The following is a 12,500-nucleotide window of genomic DNA, read 5'->3' as shown; positions in this document are numbered from 1 at the left end:
TTAACAGGGACGTATCTTTTATTCCGAGAAGGATGTTATTGAGTTAGAGTTCGAAGTAATTAATGAATTTTAGTTTGAAAACCTAAAAAATTAATTTCAAAATCACTGGACATTTTAGTAATTATTGATTATTCAAAATTATCGTAAAAATTGCGATATCCATACTCATCTCTCTCTCTCTCTCTCTCTCTCTCTCTCTCTCTCTCTCTCTCTCTCTCTCTCTTCACAATTACACAGAGCTGCTGAAAACGACTCAAGCAATAAGACATTTGGCACACTGCTAGAAGCACTTGCCCGGGTAGTAATGAAGCATAATGATGTATGATTATTTACTGTTACCGAGAGAAAGTGGGTCGTTCAATTTAAAAATTTCTCAAGTTCTATAGGTATTATCTCTCTCTCTCAAACTCTTTCTCTCAAACACCTACATACGTACTTATTTACAGACACTGTTGAATATTTTGCAATATTAATTCCACTGATTTCATTTTATTTCTCTGATGTCAGGGAAACGTCCAAATATTGCTCAATACGTATGTCGGTCAATATCATGTATGATATCTGCTTAATTTCGTATGGAAATTTCCGGGCCGATGTCCAGATTATGTAGAATCCTTGGCTGAATTGACGTGTGAAATATTTCGTCTCTTAAATAGATGGGTTTTTTTATGTAAATAAAAGAGTTCATTACACAGTAAACCAAGTAAGTTGTTGCTATTTCTGTGACCTACCGTTAAAGCTGTGTGAAATATTTGAGTCTGTATTCCATTTTCAACTTGGAGATTGCCACAGTGCGACATCTTAATTTCTGTCAGTATCTCTTATATTCATACCCCATACCCAGTGTCAAACACCCATATATATATATATATATATATATATATATATATATATATATATATATATATATATATATAGCTATATATATGCATATATGCATATATATACGAACACACATGTATATATGTATATATCCCTGTTACATGGGATTGATTGAAAATTGTTTCACGTGACTTCAAGCAGTTTGATACCATTACAGTAGTTGTCGGGCAATTGATTGTTGTAACAGGTCCCCCCCAAAAAAAAGAAAAAAAAAAAACTCATTTATATTCTCCCAATCTTAGGGTTAAATAGGGTCAGAGGTCAACGTCGCAAGGAAATTTTGGCTGAAATGTCGAGAATAATGATCAAATGTTTCCTTTGGTGAAATGTGTTCACCGAACGTTTTTCTCTCGACGTTGAGTTGTTATACGGAGGAAATTGACTGTCTGAACATTTTGTGGTCTGGGTCGCGTGAAATCGCTCGGCGAGAGGGTGATTTATCTCTCTCTCTCTCTCTCTCTCTCTCTCTCTCTTTTATTGCTCCTATGGAGAGCTATCTGTGTAGAACACGCACGCCACCACTTACTCCCCTCCATGGCTGTTTTCCGTTTAGGAAGTAGGGGAGGGTGATCTCCTTTTGATGAATTAGGACGACTTGCTGTTGTTTTTATTCATAAATCATAGAGGTTAGGTAGCTATTAGTATGTGGAAGAAATAAAAACGTTGCCAATAGATACAACGAATCAACAGACAAGTGTTTGTCGTAATGGTGAACTTGAAAATTCAGTTCGCCTGGGCTTCCATTGAACTGTAATTTTTTCATAAAGCCTCTCTCTCTCTCTCTCTCTCTCTCTCTCTCTCTCTCTCTCTCTCTCTCTCCTCGTGGATATCTAAAATAATGACACAACAGCCTCGTAAATAAAGTATGACAAATTATTCATGAAATGTAGAATTTATAGCTATATACTTTCTCTCTCTCTCTCTCTCTCTCTCTCTCTCTCTCTCTCTCTCTCTCTCTCTCTCTCTCAGGGCCGAAAGGAGGACTTGTAATTAGGACAATCACATCCCGGAAGGGATTTTGCCTTAATCCTCCTTTACTGAAATTCAGAGAGTCGAGACAAAAAACTCCAATTAACATCCGAGGAATTATACGCTCTTGCTGCATCTCATTTCAGATTGTAATTGTCCAATCCAAAAATTAGCTTTCCATTCTCCTGATGATAATAGAAATAGAGATTAGCGGTGTCTTTATCGGACGTTTCTGAGTCGTGGATTCAGTTTATTTTTGGCATCCGCAATAATGATAACAATAACGATAATGACAATAGTAATGACGACGATCATGACTATTATCCAGGAGGTGAACGATTTGTGTTCTTCGGTTTGTTTATTTGGATAGTAATACAAAAGTTATGTTCAGGTTTTATCGAGGCTATACCAAAGTTTTGGCTTGCGAATAGCAAAACAGTTATTAGATTTTGGTCCATAACTTACAAGGTTTCTTATGGGGCCGGGGGCGGAGGTTTTTTGATTGATTTTTCAGTTTTATCCTCCAAAATAAAGGAACCCGTCGAAATTCAGTTTTCCTGTAAGATTTTGTAAATCTTGAGTGCACAGAGTTCGAGAACTTGCTGTCCCACTTACTTAATTATTGCTTGTACTCTCGAAACTCATCGTTACACAGAGCTTGCGTGTTCCCGTATAGGTCCCAACGAAGGCCGAGCTTACGCGTAACAAATACAGAACATGTCTAGTTCAAGCATAAATTAAGAGATAAGCCTCTGGTCTGTGACCGTAACATGCGTCGCCTACCTGACGAGCATGCGGACGTTATTTAACCGTTCCTACGTCCATGATGGGGGGAGGAGTCCCGTGTTCATTCGGCTTTATGCTGTGGCCCCCCGCAGGCACGATTGGCACTCGGGGCATACAAATGCGAGCTCTCTATAGCGTATGGGGAGAACATCTCCCAGCCAGAAGGAGAATTGCTGTTATCAGTCCGAGGTTAATTAACCTCTCACCTGATAACGCCAGCTGATAAACCCGACGTCATTCATCATTATTGGGGTTTGGGGGGGGGGGGGGCAGCACCCGGCAATAAGTCAGTTTTAATCCTGCCTCCCCTTCCCCCCGATCTCTTCCTGTGTGATCGATTAGTTAGCATAGTGGAAGGTAGAATCAGCTTGATTTCCATGCGCTTGTTAAGATTCTCTCTCTCTCTCTCTCTCTCTCATACACGCGCGCACACACACACACACACACACCTTCAGAATGTCGTTCTGTCACGCAAAAAGTGAATTTCTTGTATCGTAACCCTGGTCTGAGACCATGATCGTCGTACCTACATTATCACACATCGTAATAATTCTGGGTTGTCTTGATTACACGTTGATTGAGGAAATTACTCGCATACACACATACATACAAACATGCATACGTACATATGTATATATATTCAAATATATATATATAATATATATATATATATATATAATATATATATTATATGTATATATGACGTATAGATTCATTCTGTCATTGAAATTTAGCTTTTATATATATATATATATATATATATATATATATATATATATATATATATATAAGCCAAATTTTCCTGGCATAATGTATGTACACATCCTGAATTCCATCACTGCAGCTACTAGCATGAAACCAAGCAAATGGGAGACGAATTTCCCTCAGCTGAAATGAAATCTACACAGCGAATATCCGATTAACGATTCCTCATTACCACCGCATACTTTTGGAATATCTGAGCATTGTTCCTTAGTACAGTATCCGCGCTCCTGAGAAAAAGCAAGGAAAAAAAGGAAGAAAATTCTTTGAATAGGCAAATCTTGATAATCTCTCCCCTGCGGGATAGATTGCGATCCCAGTTGGAGTTACTGTTGTTTGTAAACAAAGGCGATGTTTACTTGTTCTTTGCATGGTAGGAGATCATTATTTATTCTCTGTGATTAGCGTCTTTTGTTCATATTGCCTCTTTTTCAGACAACATGAAATTCTCATGGTTTGCTCTTTTTGCATAGATCGCTTATTGATTGCTTTAATGTTGTAAGTTGCGCTACCAATTTGTATTGTTGTCAGGTCACTTAAAATTTTGTGAATATTAGAAAAAAAGAGGAAAAATTTGCTAAGAGGGAAATATGCAGAAAAAATTAGTTTTTTCGTGTTTTGTAAGTACAAAATCGTTTTTTCTTTTTATTCAAGCAAAACTGAGGTTTTAGAAAAGAAAGAGACCGTGGTTTTTCATCCTGTGCTGTCCAATTGGTAGTTAGTTTGTTTTGTTTTGTTTTGGCTATTTTTCGTGAGAAAAGGGAGTCAAAAATAGATAATGGTTTAATGAACGAAGAAAAATAGAAAATTTATCAAACGTTCGAGGGGAAATTGTGCTTTGAGTCAGTGAGTCACAAAGAAGCCTGTAAAAATTGAGTGAGCAAATGATTAAAATGTTTCAGAGAAAATTACTTTTTTCTCTTTCACTCTGACAACCATTATAAAAATGTAATTAGGACAATGAAGAGGTAATCCTCACGCAGAGTCCTCGTGTCGTTCTTTTCTTAATGAAGGGGAGCAATTAAATCCAATTCCAAGCTTCTAACGAAGGCAGTTATGCGTCGTTATTGTGTTTTGTCGCCCTGATATTCCGTGCGATTGGGTCGGAGAAATTCCGAGTAATTGCTGGGTGCGCCGCGCACTTATCGAACTCATTTTCCAGCAGCGTTCAATAGGAAATCTTTCTGTCTGGTGGCGAAATGAGAGTATCTCTCTCTCTCTCTCTCTCTCTCTCTCTCTCTCTCTCTCTCTCTCAGGTGTTCGTTTACCTTTGTAATGTTTTTAAAGTTTTGGGGGACGGTTAGACAAGAACTAGAACAATGACCACCGCCATTTCATTCCCTACCAACGTCGCTATTCCACACTTATATCTTTCTTTAAAACTTTCTGGTCACCCGAATTAACTGTCCTCATTCACCTGTGATCAGTACTAAATATCAGGATAGAGGAGCAAGATAGCTGACTCATTTCCCTCTAGGTTTTGACACCTAGCTAGGCAGTGGACCAATTTTCTGGGTACTGGCAAGCGGCAATGAAGGCAAAGCCAAGACTTCCTGGTGGATGCCATAACTCAGTGGCAGGACGATGGGCTTACGTTATAAAAGCCCATGGTCTGATATCGTACCAGCAGCTAGCAAACAACGGACCATTTCCGTATTATTTCTAGCTTGAACTGACCAATGCTTTACATTTAATAGGGAGTTTGAGAAACATATGCACAAAATCCATTTTACTTCCAAACTGATGTGGCGAGATCTGATACAATAAAGATGATATCTCCAAAGTAGGGTTTCTTCCATTTACATCCAAACTTTAAACGCACACACACACACACACTTATCTATCTTTGTCTCTCTAGAGATCTGGTCCGTAGGGGAACAGTGCCGTCAGTGCACCTCACGCCGCCCACTGTAGGTATTTCTCAAGGTTCTCTGCAGTATCGCTGCCTCCCGTCGGCCCCTAGTTGCAACCATTTTCATTCTCTGTACTGTGCCTTTTTCCATATTTTTTCTTGCTTCTTACTTTCTACCCACTCCTGACAATATTGTTTCTGAGTGCAAGATTTTCCTCCTGTTATACCTTTAATTTCCATTTCAGAGCTGAATGACCTCTTAGGTTCCAGCGCTTGGCCTTTGGCCTTGGTCTTATATTCTGTTGCGTTCTAGCCATCTATATATATATATATATATATATATATATATATATATATATATATATATATATATATATAGAAAAAGCAGAGTAAATGCAGAAACATTTCAACTTGTTTAGTCTCTTCCACGTTTTCCCAGTCTCTGGACAGTCATGCGCAGAACCTAAGGTGCTATTATTAAAGAAATAAGAGAGAATTAAGACTGACTTTTTTTCCTTCGTACCGGAACGGGAAATAACAGACTGCTTCGGCTATTCGTGTTATTCTGAATGAAGACGTTTTCCCGGCGGTCAGTCCCAAGTCAGTCCTGCAACTTTCTTATGGTAAACGCCCTCTGGCCTCACGGTGACCCACTGTTATAGTCGCACCAGACTACTCAGGTTGGTTGCAGGTTTCGACTATTTTTCACTTGTTTGAATGTAAACTTTCACGGCAGTTTACGGTAGTCTTCACTTAATTAATGACACTTTTTTGTTCCCGTGATCAGGGAGGAAACTTTCTAATTTCAATTGTTTATCTTTTAAAGATTTGGTAAATATACCTTAAGTACTTTTTAGTACTTTTTATTCTTGGTTTTGTGGTCCATTAGGGGAGTCTTACGCTGTTGCTTATGAGTCTGGCTATTGGTGGTGGTGAAGCTAAATGCCTCAATATCGTGTTCTCTCTTAACAAGCTTGTTTGTTATATATAAGCTATTTATTATCCTTTATTATTTAAAAAATACCTTTCACTCAATTTATGCTTTAGGATATGGCAAGTCAGTCGTTCACTTAACTCTCAAATTTAAAAGCTCCAAAGTTCGAGTGCACTTGTCAGTTTATGCAGTTAGACGAATACACTGGAAATCAGCTTCTGACGTCACATTTTTTCAATGGTTTGGTCTTGCGTAAAGAATGGTGAACTATATGTTGCTATAAGAGTTGATGATACGGTAGCATTAGAAGGGATGCATTCTTTTCTTTATTTATCGTTGTGAGTGGTTGTTGACAAGTATTGAATGAATTTGGTACTTGATTATACATAATTTCTCAAATTAACTTGGAAGTTCAGGGATTTCATATTCGGTTCTAGACATCTAAAACCACATCACGTTTGATTGATTAATAGGCAAACCAGTACTTAATTTATGAAGGCAGCAATATCTTGAAGCGTTTAACCCCAGAACATCTTCCCGGGATTTTACAGTATTATTGTATTGATTCTGTTGTTAACATCACGAATGTTAATTAGAGAAGCTTGGAACCAATTTTTGTGTTAATACTAAAAGGGAAAACGTTAGGCTTGCTCAATTCAAGTTATAATGATTACTGTTAAACGGATGCAAGTATGGTATGTATTACTGTATTATATATGCCCAAAATTAGATACTGAAGCATTTAATAATATGTATATGATATAGTATATATATATATATATATATATATATATATATATGTATATGTGTGTGTGTGTGTGTGTGTGTATGTATGTATGTATGTATGTATGTATGTATGTATGTATGTATGTATGTATGTATGTAAATGGCATTTAATTTCTGCATGGGCGTTGGTGTGAAAGTGAATTATGATGTAATTCACTGTCATTAATCCATATATCAAGAGAAAATTGGCCGGGCATGGTTTTACAATAGTATTCTTTACGCGAGGCACTTCCCTTGTTCCTATTGTGACGTTACACTAAAAATGGCTTGACCAACTGGCTTCTCTGCGAGCATAAAGAACTTTCTGATGCGTGGAATAAAGACCTCAGTAAGCGAAAACTGTTTTCTGGATCTGCTGAATCATTACGGCATTGAGAGAGGAATAGCTTTTACCGTAAGCTAGGAAATGAAACGTAGAATTTTTCTCTAACCGTTGTCCACAGGAAAGCTCTCCACCCCTAAACCTGTGGGCAACCCCTAACCTAAACCCATACCTCTGGGAAGGTTTAAACCATCCTTTAGTGCTAGGGAAGTTACCCATTCTATAGTGAAAAGGGAAGATTCCTCTGCAGTCTGCACCTTCCCATGCACTGTATCGTGAAAGGGGGCTTTTGATTCATACTTTTCTACTCCTCCTCCTCCCCCCCCCCTTTTTATTTTTTTACATTGGTCTTTCCAGGTTAAAATTGTATGTCAGTCTTTTATACTACGTCCGTTTGTTTTCAAGGTTTTGCAATGTCCGTTTTTCTAAAGTGACTCATAGAAGAAAAGAAGTTGCATCCTTGAACCAAAAGAACTTTTGTTTTCCTTGTTGTTGTCCAGAAATCGTGATGATGATGATGGTAGCTGTGGATGTACTGAATAACTGGAGGTGTTTTTTTTTCCTCCTTTAGCTATTTAAAATGGGAGAGTAACTGTACTTATTGTGACTAAGGTGGGTTAAGGACCTCTTTCTTGGCATAGCGTGCAGTCTTTTCAGTTCACACACATTGCTTGTATTGTACATATTGTACAGTTTTTCTCTATTGTAACTCTTCTGTCTCTTGAAATTTAGTAGTTATAAAGGGAAATGATATAGTTATTAATGAAATGCAATGATATTTTTATTTTTACACCTTTTCTTGGGTACTGTAGCATTTGTGAAAATAAGTTAAAAACTTTTCTACATTATTCCTCTTGTTTATTTTAGATTTAACAAATGTCAGGCATCAGTTCATCAGTTTTATATTATTGTAAATGTGTATGCCTATGTACTATATCATGCGAAGAAAATATAATTCATTTATGTTATCCATTCACTCTGTGTCCTTCAAACAAGGTAGAATGTACGTGAATTCATTTGTAGTAAGCGTAGACAGTCGCATTACCATTGAAACAAAGCATTTGTTTGGCAGTCGAACTGACGTTTATTTGATTCCGTCACGTGTATGAAACCACCTTTGGTCAGTGTTCATTCATTATTCATTGTATAGGTTAGTCGGTGTATAAATAATGTAGTGTGTGATTCGAAAGGAATTTCTGCTCTGTGTCGATATGTTCGATCCGACATGAGTGCGTCTTCAGTGGAATGGTATTGAATTTTTCATGACGTTGGTTTGGGTAACGTCCAAGCAGGTTTCCTTTAGCCGTAGCTACCTTTCGGTTCGTATATTTAGTGTTTTTAAGGTTATTCGTTTTATTTTTATATAACTGTATTCATAGACTATACGCGTGAATTGTAATGCGAGACGAAAAGATAGTATATGAATGAAAAGACTATTTTATTTTAGACCTCGTGTCGGTTAATAATTAGTAATTGTTGCGTGCGTTTAATTGTAACAATACTTACTAAATATATTTCATACATATCGAAGGCGGAAATAAATATATTAACATTTTAAAACAAGAAAACTTGAAAAATATGTAGCAAAACATTTTTAGAAATTTAAAAGAAAGCTGAAGAACGACATTCTGTAATTACAGTCTTACAAAAAAAGAAAGCATGAAAGTGATAATATGTAGCCATTAACTTGAAAATAAAAAGATAAAAAAAAAAGTCATAGAAGACGCAGCGTATTTGAAAAATGGAAGACGTTTCCCCAGGCGTCTTGGGAAGTGTTATACCCACTTTGACTAATGCCGGGATGTTATCAATGACAGCGACATTCAAACGCCTAGAGAAAATCGAATGGGGGTGGGGAAGGGGGAGTGTGGGGGAAGGCAGGGGAATGATGGCGGGGAGAGGAGAGGTAGGAGGGTCAGAAGAGGATACGGAAGTGAAACAGTTGGTTTATCAGAGAGAGAGAGAGAGAGAGAGAGAGAGAGAGAGAGAGAGAGAGAGAGAGAGAGAGAAATACAGTTCCACCCCAGTAAGGTGAAAGATTATCTCGTCGAGAGAGAATACATTAAAATAATTCTATTTCAGCTTGGTGAGGAATTGTGAAGAAGGAGAGAAAAAACGTTGGTAGAATTGAATTACCTCCTCGCGTTAGGGAGGGGAACACCTGTAGAATACCTTTTCATCCAAGTAATGCTAGGGAGTACCTATTCTAGATTTGGAGGTGGAGGGGGTTTGTGGGGTGGGGGGAGGATGAGCTTGTATGTAAACACCATCAGATATATGACCCCGAGTGCTACTACCATTTCTGTAATGTCATCGGTGGGCGCATTTTAGGTTGATTTAGTAGTTAGATGACCCAGTAGATTACCCACCTAGGTATATTTTTATTTCATTTCGCTGTATGTGTGGGTATAGTGTTTCTCCTCTGTTCAGCCGTATAAATGATCACCTTGGCAACATGTTCTCTGTGCATTCGATGGTATCAAGGTGTGTGTGTGTGTGTGTGTGTACCTTTCCCTGGAGTACTGTCACGCTTGGTAAAGCCGATTCGTGTATTGCATTGCTAGGTTGGGATTGATCATATCTTCCTTTCTCTTTCCCTCATTATCTTGATATATTGGGGTGTATTTTGCATAGATTTATTATCTCTCTTTTTCTGTTCATGTATTCGAATGGGCTTTGCATAGTTTTATTCGGTTGTATTTTGCATAGGCTGTCGTGACCTGAATGGTATTAATCTTCGTATTTCCGTTTTAGAGCAGAATGTTTATGGGAAAAATGAATAATCATATTGCTATACTTGCTGTGGTCATATGACCTTTTTTTTTTGTACCTGTATGTCTAGTAAAATCTTTCATTTTCAATATTGTAATTATATAAATAATCAGTTCGGATAACTCTACGAGTAAAATCATTTTCTCTTTTTATTTCTCATTTAAATCTAAAACATATATAAATTTCTTTCTACGCACCTTTCTCTTAGGATATGATGTCATATCTGGATGTTCTGCTTTCCAGGTTATATAGTATTTTTGGTCTCGTTCTAAATTACAATTGCAAAATACGTATTTCCTCTTTTTCCTCATCTTTTTTCCCCCTCTTGGTTTGAATATCAACTTATTTTACATTCCAAGTGTATATACTTGAAAAAAAAATCTTCCCAGAATTAAATCTTGCAAAATAAATATTTCTTATCGCCTTTTTTCTTCGACAATGTAAATCTATATATCCTGTAGCTTCCTAAAATGTAAATCTCACGGAAGATACATTAATCTTTTCCTCTATCTATGTATTTTGGATATTAATATTTTTGTGGATATCTTCCTGTAATAAAACCTCCAGAAAAAAAAAATCCATTTTCCTCATATTTCGCGGGTGTTTGATCTTCCCGAAACTAACCAGCTATTTTTCTCTCTCTCTGCTCTTCCCACGCCGTTGGCGCAGGTCATCCCGGGAACACCGAATCGTCCACGTGCTCACAAATTGGTACGAAGGGTCTTTTTCTCTCCAATGCATGTTCGTAGATTTTATAGGACCTACGTTGTGACTAACCGTCTATACTAGGAATAATATCACCACTCTGGCATGTTCCGATATTCACGCAGCACAGGTAGAGATGCATGATTCTTCATTAGTCTCAATGTTTTTGGGAGCTTTCGTTACCATAAAATTTCTAGTGACCTTCCTTTTAATGTTTTATGATCGTTTAATATCTTGATTATTTATTCTGAAATGTGATCTTTTGCCCCCTAATTTTTTTTCTTTTTTTGCAATTTTCAAAGTTAATGTTTAGAGATCTTATTTTTTTTATTAGAATAGCCGCTCGGTTTTTTCAATCTTATGATTGCTTCTCATTTAAAGATTTTACGTGATTTTTTTATTTTATTTAATGCTGAATGGTTTTCCATTATTGCCCTGGAATTCACAGTTTTTCACGCTCATAGGTAGAAAGCATGATCTTTTAATAATGTTTAATGATCTTTTTTTATGTCCTACAGTATCTCAATTTTTCATTCAGTGATTGTGTTAGCGAATTGTTTTTATAGCTAAAACTGTAAATGTATCGTAAGTGTTTTAAATTTTATGTGTAGATCTTAGTTAATGTCTTCATGTGTATACATGTACTTAAGTATAAGTAAATGATTGGAGATGGCTTTATTAAAAGATTCAGCCAGTTGCCAATGTAAAATGTACCCATGTGCTATTAATTTTGATATTGGTTTTAATTTGAATATGGAGCGTAGGATCTGGTTGTAATTTGAATATGGAGCCTAGGATCTGTTTTTATTTTGAATAGGACATGAGTAGTTTGTTTTCCTGGCCACGAATGCTAAAATAAGAACTCTAACGTTTATAAAGTTGGCAACATTCGCTAAAACATCTGTTAACATCTGTGTCCTTATGCCAGTCCGATTTTGTTACGTAAGACAACAAAGGCGTGTAGGGTAGGCACCCGAAATGCCCTCTTAATAATCGGGCCTGTTGAAACTTTAAAAAGTACAGAAGAAGCGGGCGAATTCTAAAGCATGGTAACAGAAAGAATCTTCCATGACTTCTATGGCATCACGAGACAAATGTCTCGAGCCATGTTTTGTATTCCTTCCTTGTCAGCATCGTGTAAGACACGTGCGCTGATGCTGGAAGCATCATCATCATCATCTCCCTCTGTGAGCATCAGTTGTCGGAGTCATTAGTGCCGACGGTGTGCGCGCTATTAACATGTTAAGCCACAGCTCACTCGAGATGCGAGAAATAATAATATCTAAATAAATGAGGAATTTAAAGCAAATATAATTGAAAAGTTATTAGTTTTTACAGAAGGTAGTATTAGGGATGCAGTAGTATTAATACTTCCAAAAGGATTTAACGTTTACCTGTCCTTACGGTAGTAATAATAATACCAATAAAGTAACAGTTACAGTAATTATAGTAGTAATTGATATTAATGAAATAACAAACTGCGAGACCCAACATATCCCCCTGTTGCACCCCGTGATATCTTCATTTAAAATCATTCCGTGATATTTGCATGGCATTGACCACTACATCATCGGCAGCCACACGACGCCTCTTATTAACTCCCCCTTTCCCTCATCTGCCATTAGCCCCTCCCCCTTTAACCGGGAACTCCCTGTCTTCCACTCCTCCTCTACCATTCCCTTACCCCTTAAATCACTACCCTACCTTTATTAATGATACCGACCACAGCC

The 12,500-nt window shown here is 37.1% G+C and overlaps 1 protein-coding gene across 4 annotated transcripts in view; it reads left to right on the top strand.

The window, feature by feature from the left end:
• Nucleotides 1-12,500, top strand: part of LOC135205657 (uncharacterized) — a 911,400-nt gene that overhangs the window by 351,791 nt on the left and 547,109 nt on the right. For 3 of the 4 annotated variants that reach the window (XM_064236498.1, XM_064236495.1, XM_064236497.1), the window contains exon 4: nt 10,735-10,776. The exons of the other annotated variant lie outside the window; for it this stretch is intronic. In XM_064236498.1, the coding sequence (XP_064092568.1) occupies nt 10,735-10,776 (42 nt within the window). The remainder of the gene's footprint in view (nt 1-10,734; nt 10,777-12,500) is intronic. 4 annotated transcript variants of the gene reach the window in all.

The sequence above is a fragment of the Macrobrachium nipponense genome, chromosome 24 (assembly GCF_015104395.2).
Source record: "Macrobrachium nipponense isolate FS-2020 chromosome 24, ASM1510439v2, whole genome shotgun sequence".
Classification (NCBI taxonomy): Eukaryota; Metazoa; Arthropoda; class Malacostraca; order Decapoda; family Palaemonidae; genus Macrobrachium; species Macrobrachium nipponense.
The sequence above is the reverse complement of the archived record's forward strand: the minus strand, read 5'-3'. Positions and strand labels throughout refer to the sequence as shown.